This window comes from Colias philodice, chromosome 1 (genome assembly GCF_061535455.1).
Source record: "Colias philodice isolate Cphi_HAF_F1 chromosome 1, ilColPhil1 Martin Lab GWU primary, whole genome shotgun sequence".
NCBI classification, from domain to species: domain Eukaryota; kingdom Metazoa; phylum Arthropoda; class Insecta; order Lepidoptera; family Pieridae; genus Colias; species Colias philodice.
Genome location: NC_143086.1, coordinates 14,228,626 through 14,242,634, shown reverse-complemented (window position 1 = coordinate 14,242,634; position 14,009 = coordinate 14,228,626). Strand labels below are relative to the sequence as shown.

At 34.3% G+C, this 14,009-nt stretch overlaps 1 protein-coding gene and 1 long non-coding RNA gene across 2 annotated transcripts; both read right to left on the bottom strand.

Moving 5' to 3' along the window:
• Window positions 1-350: 350 nt before the first annotated feature.
• On the bottom strand, window positions 351-1,350 carry LOC149491475 (uncharacterized). Its single transcript, XR_016316163.1, has 2 exons — window positions 1,090-1,350; window positions 351-632 (listed from the first exon to the last, which is right to left on the bottom strand). It is a non-coding gene; the product is annotated as an uncharacterized LOC149491475 (long non-coding RNA).
• A 5,957-nt stretch (window positions 1,351-7,307) lies between these two features.
• On the bottom strand, window positions 7,308-13,627 carry Eph (Eph receptor tyrosine kinase). The gene has a single exon (XM_089694715.1). The coding sequence runs from the start codon at window positions 13,223-13,225 to the stop codon at window positions 10,190-10,192; it is 3,036 nt and encodes a 1,011-aa protein (XP_089550841.1). The 5' UTR covers window positions 13,226-13,627; the 3' UTR covers window positions 7,308-10,189.
• Window positions 13,628-14,009: the final 382 nt, after the last annotated feature.

Genomic DNA, 14,009 nt, shown 5'->3' with positions numbered 1-14,009 from the left:
TTTTTTTTCGATGTACATACCCGTGTGGGGTATCAATGGAAAGGTCTTTTAAAATGATATAAAGTTTTCTAAAAAACATTTTTCTTAAAGTGAACGGTTTTTGAGATATCAGCTCTCAAAGTCGTAAAAAGTATGTCCCCCCCCCTCTATTTTTATAACTACGGGGTATAAAATTCTAAAAAAAATAGAGGTGATGCATGCTAATTAACTCTTTCAACGATTTTTGGTTTGATCAAAGTATCTCTTATAGTTTTTGAGATAGGTTGATTTAACTGTAATTTATTATATTTGCTGCTACGGAACCCTTTGTGCGCGAGCCCGACTCGCACTTGGCCGGTTTTATTTTTTTTATAGCAACGATTCACTTAGCACAAAAAAATATATATCGCACATAATACAAATATTATTTTAAACATACTATTACAATCTCTTTGTGTCTTCTTATTTTCTAGGAACTTCTTATTATTTATCATAAAAACAGCAATAATTCTTTTTAAAGAAATCAGCGATATTAGTTTATAATATTATTGATGTATCTATAATCCACAATATATATAATTATAATCAACCACAGGAGGATCTCTTTCGGAGGATTTCTCTGGAGGATACTGTTGTCTTGGCGGCATTTTTAGCTAGAAAAAAAGGGAACAATAATAACTTTTGTATATGAATACACATAATACCATTATTTCAGGTAAAACTTAACTAACATGAAGTATTACTTATCGATTTAAACACAAACATTCGCATTTATACTTAAAATATTATTTCAATAACATCGTGGCTGAATACTGGTTCATTGAGACCACAGATTGAGACCCAGTGGTCAGCCGCTGGAAAAAAATATTTTGAAATGCGGCTGACCACTGGGTTTTCTAACAATTAGGAATAATCCCAGTAATCAGCCCCAGGGGCTGTCCATTGGATCTTTCATAAAAAATCAGTATCCAATGGTCAGCCCCTCAAATTTTTAAGTAAAAAAACAATATTTTTTATCAAATTTCATAAAATTAAATGCTCTAAGTAATCTATAAAGTTATTATCTATAAAACACAATCACATTTCATACTAAAATATGTTATTTCTCACCTTTCAAAAGAGCACCACGTGAAACAAAAAATATTGCAGATATGACACTTCTGCTCTTGTCAGTGGACAGCACCTGTACGAACGTGTTTACTTCTCTCCCCTGACCCCCTGCTGCTCCTATCGCATGATGCATGAACCAATAACGAAACAGAGCTTCTATTTAAGTACGCGTGATTTGGTTATTTTGATTACAGCGATATTTATGGCCAATAAACAACGCAATAGGCTGATCACTGGTGCCTGGCTGACCACTGGTGCCGTTACCCTATATTTTATTAATACACATATAAATGCGTCGTATATTTTCAGGATGTGTCCTTAAATTTATCCAATGAGCTGGAGCTTCTAGGCCTAACACTCTCTTCTAGCCTGAATTTCAAGAGCTTCATTAAGTCCAAAGTACAAGTTGCAGCTAAGAAGCTCGGAATACTTTCTAAGGTGAGGGAGTTCTTCACACCGGAACAGCTCTTAAACCTTTACAAAGCCCAGGTTCGCTCCGGTGTGGAGTACTGCTCTCATCTTTGGGCAGGTGCAGCTAAATATCAACTCAACGCTTTGGACTCCATCGAAAAACGAGCGATTAGACTCATTGCAAATGAATCCTTAACCACATGCAAACTGCATAGTCTGGAACATCGTCGGAACGTAGCCAGTTTGGCGGTTTTTTACAGAATCTTTCACGGCGAATGTGCTGAAGAACTGCATAACCTGTTGCCAGCTTCTCCTTTTTATCATCGAGGGACTCGACGCCGGGCCGGTCTCCACCCTTATGTCATCGACATCCCACCCATACGCACTAAGCGATTCGCTTCTTCTTTTCTTATGCGTACTAGTAAGGAGTGGAACAATCTTCCGGCTTCCGTTTTTCCCAGAAACTACAATCTGGATTTATTCAAGAGAAATGTGAATAGACACTTATTAGGCAAACATGCTCCATCCTAGACCACGCTTGTCGCTTTCCATCAGGCGAAGCGATGGTCAAATGCTTGCCTAATCCTAACATAAAAAAAAAAAAAATGCAGTCTCCATCCCATTCATTAATATAAGTTTCTACAGACGCATTGTATTTTATTCTTATAGAATATCTTAAATTGAATAAAAGCCTATGGAAGCCCAGGTACAAAAACAATTTCAAAATGAACGTGAAATAAATTAAATCACGTAGTTGCATTTTTAATGAGCGTATCATTTGCATAAAATATGGTGTAGGTGTAGCTACGTTCCGCGCAGAGTACCTACGCCGTGTATGAGGAGCGTCTGCCGCCATCCTTTTTTGTTTTTCACTGCAAACGAGTATGTCCCATTTTCGTGGCAAAACCGCAGATAAAAGACGTTTAATTTTATACTTTATGTGTCAGTAATAAAGTATACCGAATATTTTATGTGCAGGAGAAAGAAAAAGTTACAACACTTCAGTTCTAAACCTGAAACCTTTTTATTTTTCCACGTACTTTTTTTTCGGAGTGTTGACGGCATACGGAAATCAGAGTACTTGTAATTTATGTATACGCTGAGATAGCTGGATTTGCGAACGTCGTCTTCTGCGGAAATTTAAAATTTTGCTATTAGTTGTATTTGCTTGACTGAAAAATATCCGATTTATGCGACTACGTTCTTCAATCTCAAGTCAATCTCACTAAATTTCCTTTGCAACGTACTATAAGCCAGACAGCTTTCTTATTTTATTTTTTCTGGTGCAGAAAGGCAAACGATCAGACATGTCAACAGATGGTAAATGATGCACGCTACGTATGATCGAGCGATTTTAAACAGTTGGATATGAAATTGTAGGATAGAAACAATGAGGCTCTATAGATAATATGGATTTGTGATTGTCTGAATCGCTTTATCAGTAGGTATATAAGGTAATAATTGGAAATGCTGAATGGAATATATTATGTAAGAGTTAATATTCTATCAGAAATCAGTAAAAGTAACTATTGTCTCATTTATGTTTATTATCTGAGGATCATATTTAAACTTTTAAATACCTTTTAGTGTCAAATATTTTAAGAGCTCCATTATTGAAGTGATTGAAATACTTAGAGATAAAAATTAATATTTTCGAACCATTTATTTTTTTACAATGTTCACATTTTATTAGTGAGTAATTAAGGACTGATCAAATAGTTCATTGTACTATGTGAACTTGTGTTAAATGCGCTTTTAAATAATACTTTTAATTTTTACAATTCTAAGTAACTAATAATCCTGAGGACAAAGGAACGGGCATGAAGGAATACACAATTTAATTATCGATAGTTTATTACATAAATTATAGCCAAGCTTACACTTCCATTGTTCGTATCTAATCCGATTTTTTTAAAAATTAAACTGCCTAATTTTATACTTTAATTATTTCTGTATACTATGTAAACAGGGTGATAACATCGTCTATAACGTTCCAACAAAAACACGGCATGAAATAAACACGTGATTAAGTATCCACAAAAATATGTAACAACTTATTTTTCATGCAATTTTAATAAGACGATGCTCCCTGCTCTCTACACATAAAAAAAGAATCTTATAAATAAATCTAAGCATCACGCTATGAATTACAATTAATTAGGCTATAATTGGTGTTCTACAGTTAACTATACCATCGTCGTCAATGATATAAATGATATTACATTTAGTTCTACACCAACGCGCACAAGCAATATTATAACTAAATCCTCAAGGTACGAGTATGGCTTCAAACCTTACAACACGTAAAGTTTAGGACACAAATATACATATTATACCGATAACCGGTAAAATGCGTCACAGTCTCCGACTTGTTCAATCGTTCCGTGCATTAACAGGTAAATACGTGACCTAAGGACGTAACCCAGGACATGAAAAATGCAGTTAAATTATTCTTGATGATATAATCGAGATGAGAGATTCATACAATCATCAATTAATTGGCGTCGAACGGACGCTGAACACCGAATAAAGGTTATAAAAACCTGCAAAACCATGAATTGATAAGTCCATGTTTGCTTGGACAATTATTTTCCTCTAAGCTTCTTGAAGCCGGCTTACAAATTTTTTAGTCTATATCGTCCTAACCTTTGTCTAATTGTATGTACAGATTTTTGTCTTATTCGAGACTTTAAGGTTTCCTTGCTTAGTGAAAATCTTTACACATTGAATTTATACAAAATTGCTCCACACATATTAATAATACTCATACTTAGAAAAGACAAGTTAGAGCAACATCGAATATTATTATCTGGACATTAGTAAATATTATACATACATTTATAAATATGAATGAATTATTGTATGTTATTAATGTCTTAAAGTTGTCTAAGAGGCGTATTTATTGCTTTAGGCGTTAGAATTACAAGAATTAAAAATACAATATTAAATTTGATAACAATTTCCTTATAAAGACGAGCAAAACAATTAAAAAAAATTCATTTCTGATAAATTATTCGAACATAATTTATGATTAGATCGCAAACAGTCGAAAGGGCAGACTAATGTCGAACTGTTCAATCTTATATATACATATATAAAAATGAATCGCAAAATGTGTTGGTAAGCGCATAACTCGAGAATGGCTGAACCGATTTCGATAATTCTTTTTTTATTATATTCCTTGAAGTACGAGGATGGTTTTTATGTAGAGAAAACGTAAATATGTACCACGGGCGAAGCCGGGGCGGACCGCTAGTGTTAAATAATTCGATTCTAATGTCTCGTTAAACGTTTAGCGGACCTTACCATAATTTTGCAATATAATATAATATAGTACATTAATTATTACCAAATTTATCAAAAATCTTTAATTTAAAATTTACTCATGATCTAGCTAAAACCGTAAAACAATAGAGGCTGTAAATACAATTTGAAAATTTTCTATCAAATACGTATTTTTATTATTGCTATATGAACTATAAGATATGAATTTTATTGTATGGTTTTGCCACGTTACTGTAAACAATGTGCATTTGAGACTAATAAAAATGTACAGTCAGAAGCATAAATATATTACCATTTGCAGATTAGCAAAAATATCTGTCATAAGAACGGGTTCAATAATATCTGTCTGCCCGTATACAGCAAAAATATCTGACATTAGTAGGCAGCATAATAAAGTGGCATCAAAATTATATGACGAAAATGTAGAGCAAATAATTGTGACAACCTCTCGAAGCATAAATATGTGACGTCACCTAGGAGGCAATAATATCTGACACAATTTTATATTTCTGTATTGTAAAATATAATTGATTCCTCACAAAAAGCATAAATATGTGACACTAGCTTTCCGCCCGCGGCTTCGCCTGCGTTTTCACAGAAATACCACATAGTTCCTGTTCCCGTGGGAATTTTGGGATAAAACCTATCCTATGTGTTAACCCAAGTTACCCTTTATATGTCTGCTAGATTTTATTGTAATCGGTTCAGTAGTATTTGCGTGAAAGAGTAACAAACACACACATACACATCGTCACAAACTTTCGCATTTATAATACTAGATTAGTAGGATAGGAAGTAGGATTATAGTAGGACTAGTAGGATAAGATAGGATAGGATTTTAAAAAGGCCAAACGTTTTTTTATTGAATTAGTGTTTTGTATTTTGCTGGGGTAAGAATATGGACAAAAGACACATTATATTTTGTAAATATTTTTTATTTAAATGAAATTACGATAATATGATAACTTGCCATAATTTTCGATACTCAATAAAAATATAATGGCAATATTATAGGTAAATGAAAATGAAACACGGAGCAATCGTGTCAAACGCCGCTAACGTCAAATATAACAAAACAATTTCTAAATAATACACGAAGGTTACACTGAACCTTCAAATAAAATAGATCTACCCAAGTGGGTATTCATATAAGTATATGAATACTTTAATTTTGTCATGATATGATATCCTTCTAATATTATAAATGCGAAAGTTCATATCATGTAAGGATGTTTGTTACTCTTTCACACAAATAAAAGACAAAACAATGGAATTTGGCACACACATAGAAGGTAACTTGGATTAACGCTTATGAGAGCTTTTATCCTGGAAATCCCACAGGAACGGAAACTATGCGTGTTTTTCTTTGAAAACGCGGGCGAAGCCGCGGGTTTCAAGCTAGTAGGATATAATATCTAGACATACAATATGTAGTATACAACGACGGCACATATTAATTAATATGGTAATCATGTTTTAAAACAACGTAGTTAAAATAAAATTTATTTAATTTATATTAATTCAATATTAAATTGAAAATAAAATTGTGTCCTTCCTAGTTGATGTCACATGTTTATGCTTTTTGTGTGGAATCAACGCAAAATACAGAAATATAAAATTGTGTCAGATATTATTGCCACCTAGTTGGTGTCACATATTTATGCTTTGTGTGAGGAATCGAAGCAAAATACAGAAATATGAAATTGTGTCAGATATTATTGCTTCCTAGTTGATGTCACATATTTATGCTTTTTGTGAGGAATCGATGCAAAATACAGAAATATGAAATTGTGTCAGATATTATTGCTTCCTAGTTGATGTCACATATTTATGCTTTTTGTGAGGAATCGATGCAAAATACAGAAATATGAAATTGTGTCAGATATTATTGCCACCTAGTTGGTGTCACATATTTATGCTTTGTCTGAGGAATCGATACAAAATACAGAAATATGAAATTGTGTCAGATATTATTGCTTCCTAGTTGATGTCACATATTTATGCTTTTTGTGTGGAATCAACGCAAAATACAGAAATATGAAATTGTGTCAGATATTATTGCTTCCTAGTTGATGTCACATATTTATGCTTCTTGTGAGGAATCGATGCAAAATACAGAAAGTCAGATATTATTGCCACCTAGTTGATGTCACATATTTATGCCGTGAACGGGAACTATGCGGTATTTCTGTGAAAACGCAGGCGAAGCCGCGGGCGGAAAGCTAGTGTCACATATTTATGCTTTTTGTGAGGAATCAATTATATTTTACAATACAGAAATATAAAATTGTGTCAGATATTATTGCCTCCTAGGTAACGTCACATATTTATGCTTCGAGAGGTTGTCACAATTATTTGCTCTACATTTTCGTCATATAATTTTGATGCCACTTTATTATGCTGCCTAATAATGTCAGATATTTTTGCTGTATACGGGCAGTCAGATATTATTGAATTTGTTCTAGTGACAGATATTTTTGCACATCGCCCCCTAGGCATATATTATTGCTCGTGACTGTACATATACATAATATATTAACAAAACTGCAATATACCGTTCTATATTGATCTATGAAGAGTTATTGCACTATACCTGAGGGAAATCTAATATTACGTACATACGATAGCACTATACGTATACAAAACTCAGTGAAAGTAATATACGTACATATAGTGTATTTGATATTTAAATAAAACACATATTAGCAATATTGAACTGCTGAGTGCTGACTATGAAAAGCACGGTTAATTTATAGCCAAAAGAAGAACCAATGGAAGACATCAAATGTTACACAATATAGTAAAGGTATGTAATAAGTATAAATTTGCTTCTTGCTTATGCCTTTAATTCAAAGGCGACCACATGCAGTGCATAAAAAAACTGTGACGTTTTCTCTTCATTTTAGTTTGAGACAAAGTCCCCATCAAGAACCGTGCTATCTTTCCCGAGAAGTTTTTTGAAAACTTCAGGGCATTGTGAAAAGGGCCTGTGTTTTATTCAAACATTTATGTTAAGATAAAGGAAACTTTACGACATTTATAGTCCGGTGTAAGAATATAAAAACTAATCATATATAAAATCAGAATATTTTAGGGTAGGAAACATAGTGTTGGACTAGCGCTTGAGTAGTTATCAAAAGTAGAAAATACGCTTGAGTTTCCAATACGTAACTGTCACAAAACAAAACAATAGAAAAAACATGTTAAATTTGAATATATAACCACTGGTTTTAATTGAATCCTACTCGCCTAATTATAAATTTTAGGCACGTAGCACTCAAAACTATAGGTAGGTAGTGAACTTAGAAGTGAAGATGTAGTAAAAAACTTATAAAAATACAAAATTCAAATTATAAACTAAATAAAGTAATAACTGTGCGTCCCAAATATAAAAAGGTATAAACAAACAGTTACATAAATCACAAAATCTTATTAAAGGAAAAATTAATTAATCAAAAATTAAAATATCTACTTGTTCCATTGTATAACAATAAATTGTTTTGTCAGAGTAATTGTAATGTAGGTAGCAACTTTAAAATGTAAAACATGGGATCCGTCCCTCGCTTCTATAAGATTTATTTCTATAAAACAAATATGAATGAAATTTTAAACTGAAGAATTTTTTTGAGATATCTAGAAGCATAACATATTAGTGCGTTCAATCAGTAATGTAAGGTAAATAGGTAAGTAAATAACAATGACATGAAAATCGATTTGCTCGCGCATCAACCCACATGCGTTCCGTCTAATGCCAATACGAAATAAGGTACACAGCTTACAATTGGTTTAAGGTTTAATGTCACAAACTTGCGCGAACAACTGTATTGATTTAAATTTTAAAGTTGCTCAAGTAAAAAAAACGGTAAAAATCACCAGCTTAACCATTACCAGTCATGGATAAAGAGACCCAATTAAAAATAGCATTTTTCAATATTCGCTTCGAGCAAAATAAATAAAATCGCATAGCTTTCCTTTCAAATGGACCTTACTTAAGGCCGCGCAGAATTAACGATTACAAATTATATATAACGATACGAATACCATCAAAAAGCTTAATAGGCGAAGCTCTTAAAACTATATTGGCAGTACAATGATTTTCAATCTATATCTAATTCTCCTCAATTAAAAATGATTATAAATATACTTCAAACGTTACATTATTATTTAGATCTAATGTTGTCAAAAACAAAGAATTTACATATACAGCATACTACACTATTGTCTGTCCCTGTGTTGGATCATTCAGAGATCAAATTAGATTTTTTTTAAATACTATATTTATCTGGCACACATAAGAAATCATATATTTTTGTACTTTAGTTCGAAATAGAATTGTATTAGCTCTAAAACATCAAACACATGAACATTTCGTATATATTGCTTGTCACTATTGTTGTGTAAAACACAGCCATAAAAACGGGCTTATTATAAAATAATAAAGGTCAAAACTCTAAAGTAATTTACACTAAAATTTCAGCCTTATGTACACGCGAATTAAAAAATATGGACATTAAAATTACAACAAAATAAATGCGTTGTTGTGGCAAGTATTAAAGTTAATTAAGTACTTCGATTGATCACAATTTTGTATAACCATTGGCAGGTGTACAAATATAAATAATAAAGAAAAACTTGTTACAGAACTTATGGCATTTACCCACCGCCGTAAGAATATACGAAACCTCCTCACGAACTCCATCTATAGATACCGAAATGCACATCTGAGTAGTGAAATTAGCTACCTACAATTAATTTATTTTCCACAAATGATTGCCTTCGGAATGTCAATAGATGGGATACAATAAAATCTTTTCTAAACTTATCATTTTCGTAATTAATATCGAAACAATAGAAATTTTTAATTATATATAAATTATACTGGAAGTATAGATAAAAATCTTAAAACATAAATTTATATAAATAAGATCACAAAATAATATTTCAGTCACAAAATAAGTAACAATAAACAATGTTTGTTTTTTGTTTAAATTTTTTAGAAATATCTTAATTTATACACTTTTTTACCTTTCACAAGATAATATATGGATATAAAATTATTTAAATTAATTAGTTATGGCAATGTGTTCGTTGTATTAAAAGACGGCAGCTTTTTAAGGCTTGGTGTAGTGATTTTTCATATTGAGAATGATATTAGGCCTCCGGTTTATATTACATGAATGTCCCGATACAGCTGATCTAATAGATTAAGTAAAATTATGATTAAAAATATAAACACCATAATGACATTGAATCACCTCTGTGGATGTCCATATTATATAATATCTCTACCCCCTAGGACAGTTTTTTAGAAAAATATACAAAATGCATTATTTTCATTAATTTAAATCACTGTGTTTAAATCACGTTTCAATACAAAACAACACTGCATTTACCATTCAGTTACTTAGACAAGAAACCCATATGGGCCACTGACACGAATCTGTGCACGCATGCTTTGGACACTATTCATGATTTTCTTTTGGTGACCGACCAGGGTCACTCCTAAAGAGGCCAATTGGTGCACTGTGAGGTCAACGACAGCATTCATATCGGTAATCCCAGCTGCTCTGAACTTCTCTATGTATCTGGACATTTTTATACACTCCAACCACTCTTCTACTGAAGAGAATTGAATCAAGTCTGGTGTATCTCCAGCCAAGGGATCCGTTGAACGGTTTTGGGCTATTTTCCGCAAAGTGTCGGGGCATCGTATCAGCTTATCGAGCGTTTTTACGATGCTCGCAAATGTAGGCCGGTGAGTGCGTTCCTTTTGCCAGCAATCTAACATGAGCTGGTACACAGCCTCTGGACAATCCATGGGCGCAGGGAGACGATAACCCTTCTCTATTGATTTAATCACATCTTGATTACTCCAATTCCAGTATGGTCTTTCACCAAAGCTCATCACTTCCCAGCAAACTATTCCCATGGACCATACGTCACTGGCAGAAGTGAATTTCCTGAAAGCAATAGCTTCAGGAGCTGTCCATCGCACTGGTATTTTGCCACCTCGAGTTGTGTATGCTCCATCAGCTGCGGATTCGATTTCCCGGGATAAACCAAAATCAGCTATTTTACACACTAATTGTGAATTTACGAGCACATTGCGAGCAGCTAGGTCGCGATGAATGTAATTCATTTCCGAAAGATATTGCATTCCGGTTGCTATTCCGCGGAGCATTCCAACCAGTTGAAGTACTCGGAATTTACCATCATTAGCTCGTAAAAATGTATCGAGAGATCCATTCTCCATAAATTCCGTAATTATCATGATTGGATTACACTTTGTTACGACACCTTGCAAAAATATAACATTAGGATGTTCAAATTGGCCCATTATAGATGCTTCGGCTAGAAAATCTCGACGAGCCCTTTCAGTTGATCCAGGTTTCAAAGTTTTTATGGCAACATCTATTTCTTGACCACATGCAGGTAATTTCAGTTTTCCTCTGCATACATCGCCAAATTCACCACCACCTATGATAGCTTCAATTGTGATACATGAAGCATCTATTTCACGAGCAAATTCCCTTACGGCTTGGTTTGGATCTTCATAAGTGTGTGGATCGATATATGTTCTGGAGCCAGTGCCTGCAAAGAGTGGTGTGGTAGCATTACTGCTTGTCTTAGTCGGTCTATCAGGGCCAGTATAAACTTCTCCATTTCTATAATTTAGTGCATTACAGTCACTTGGCTGCTTTTTATCACATTCATCATCAGCCCTAGATCTCAAGAATAAAACTGTTGCAATGATCGCAACAACGGACAGGACAACAACAGCGACCATAACACCTGCCACCAAGGGTACTTGTGCTCCTTCATCTTCACCAACGAATGTTGGCTCCATTCCAGCCCCAGTTCTGGCATAGACAATGCCACTTAATTCTCCCCATCCTCTCTTCATTTTTGCTCGGACTCTAATACCGTATTCAGTATCTCTCTTCAATCCTGCAATGATCACATGTGGCTCTTTTGTTATCTTCACAGTAACATTTGCACTTCTCTCATGATTGTCTTTAGGGAAGCATTTCACTTCATAGCTCTCAATTGTATCATCTGGGTCAGTCATATCAGTTGGTGGAGGATTCCAAGCTAGCGATAACTTGTCATTTTCTACGCTTACAATTCTCAGTTTTGATACAACACTTACAACAGAAGCCTCTGTTACAGCGGTAATTTCAATTTTCTTCGGTGAATCCCCTGTCATTTCAGAAACTCCATTGACAGCAAGTACTTGGAATTTATATTCAGTCACTGGATCTAGTCCCATGACTGTGACTCTTGTGTGATTGAGTCCGCTAGAGGATGGTCGGTACTCAACATTAGGTCCACAATTGGTACAATGGACTTCATAAGTAACATCACTACGTCCCCCAGTCTTGTGAGGTGGTTGCCATGCTAGGGATATAGAGAATTGATCTGCAAATGTTACAGTTAAATTGTCTGGGGCTGAGGGTGGTTGAGTACATGGAACATTCTTAGGATCTTTCTTAGCTCTGAAGAAGCCAGGGACACATTTACATTCAACTGAAGCAAATGCTGTTGATTCTGAATAGTCAGGGCATGGCATACAAGCGTCATCTCCTGTGTGAGCTTTGAACTTTCCAGGAGCACACTCATTGCATACTTGGTTAGCTTGGTCTGGTTCATAGCCACCTTTACACTTGCATGATCCACTTGGTAAAGTCCATTTGCCATCTCCCTTGCATAAATATACTGGAGGAGATTCTCCAGGGGCTGTCTCAGCATATTCTACACAGGTGCCATTTGCTTGTTCAATAACAGTCACTTCTCTGCCTGTAGGAGTGGCTGGGAATCTGGCAAAATTTATAGTGACTTCTGGACATGTAATATAGTATACTTTTACAGCTAAAATTGAAATGCATGCACCTTGATCTCTAAATGCTATGTATACACCTCTCTTTGTGACAGCTATGCTTTTTACCTCTGTGTTTATATCAACTTCTGAATTGGTATTGAACCTTCCTTCACCAGCTGCTATTCTGCCAACTAACTTATAGCTTTCAGGTTCCCAGGGTGGTTGTTCACGGGTGGCCACGTCAAATTCGTAATATAACAAACTGAAGGTTTCCTTGCAGCTCAAAGCATTACCAGGGAATAAAGAACAATCGCGAATCGTGAATTTGATTTCGATGTAAATGCGATTCGCATTCCTCCTTTCTATAAACGGAGTCCATAACCAATTATTGACATTATGGTGGGCAACATCACAGACCACGTACGATCGCCAATTTATTTGTTTCTCGAAATTTGTGTAGGATTCCTCGAGCCATCCTGGCGTGCTGGCTTGCGGACCGTAAGGATATCGAGTCCATCCGAGCGTATTTTCAGTTGTAGTATCAAGAAGCATCACTTGATCGCCCTGTACGCTTATAGCGGCGGTCACAGCGGCCGCCACCACTACGTAAAACCACATCATCTCGACGGCATAACAATAAAAACACCAAGAACGACACTAATCACGACGAATAAAACCAAAATTACGAAAGTTCAACTACATAATAATAAATAAGTCACTGTTTTAAGAGTTCACAGTACTTTGAGTTAACACTTCACTTTGTCGGGGATAAAAGGCGAGACGGCCCCGTCATTTCGCCAAAGCAATGTATTGTATGCAATTACGTTTAAACAAGGTCCAGGCACTATATTTAACACGAAAACTTTTGTCTTATGTCTATATTATGTATTTCCAGTTATTCACACGCGATAACGGCATTATTTTATGTGAGAATTCACAATTTTAATTTCTATTGATCCCGTATCACACAGACGAAAACTCACTTTCTTGACATGGACGCGCAGGAATTTCGAATGTTACCATTTGCAATAAAAATAAATACAAAATTAGATCGTCTCAATGTTACCATGTATAAAACAATTAAATTCGCCACCCTCGCATTTCTCCTTGTCTATGATACTGCATGTTGCATCTATATCTATCTTGTAGATTAAACTATGTTTTGTGCATCATGTAAATTAAAATAATAATTATTTGCCTCGGGTCTTATTATATATCGTAACTATATTCAATACAATTATTTTACGCCCTAATAAAGATTAAATAGAATAACTACATATAATGGCATCTGGCAATCATTGTTAAATGGTAGCACAAAATATACAATTAAAATTTAATAAGATAAAATAATAAATAAAAACTTAAACTTACCATTATTTCATGTTGGGTAGTAATAAAAAGAAAA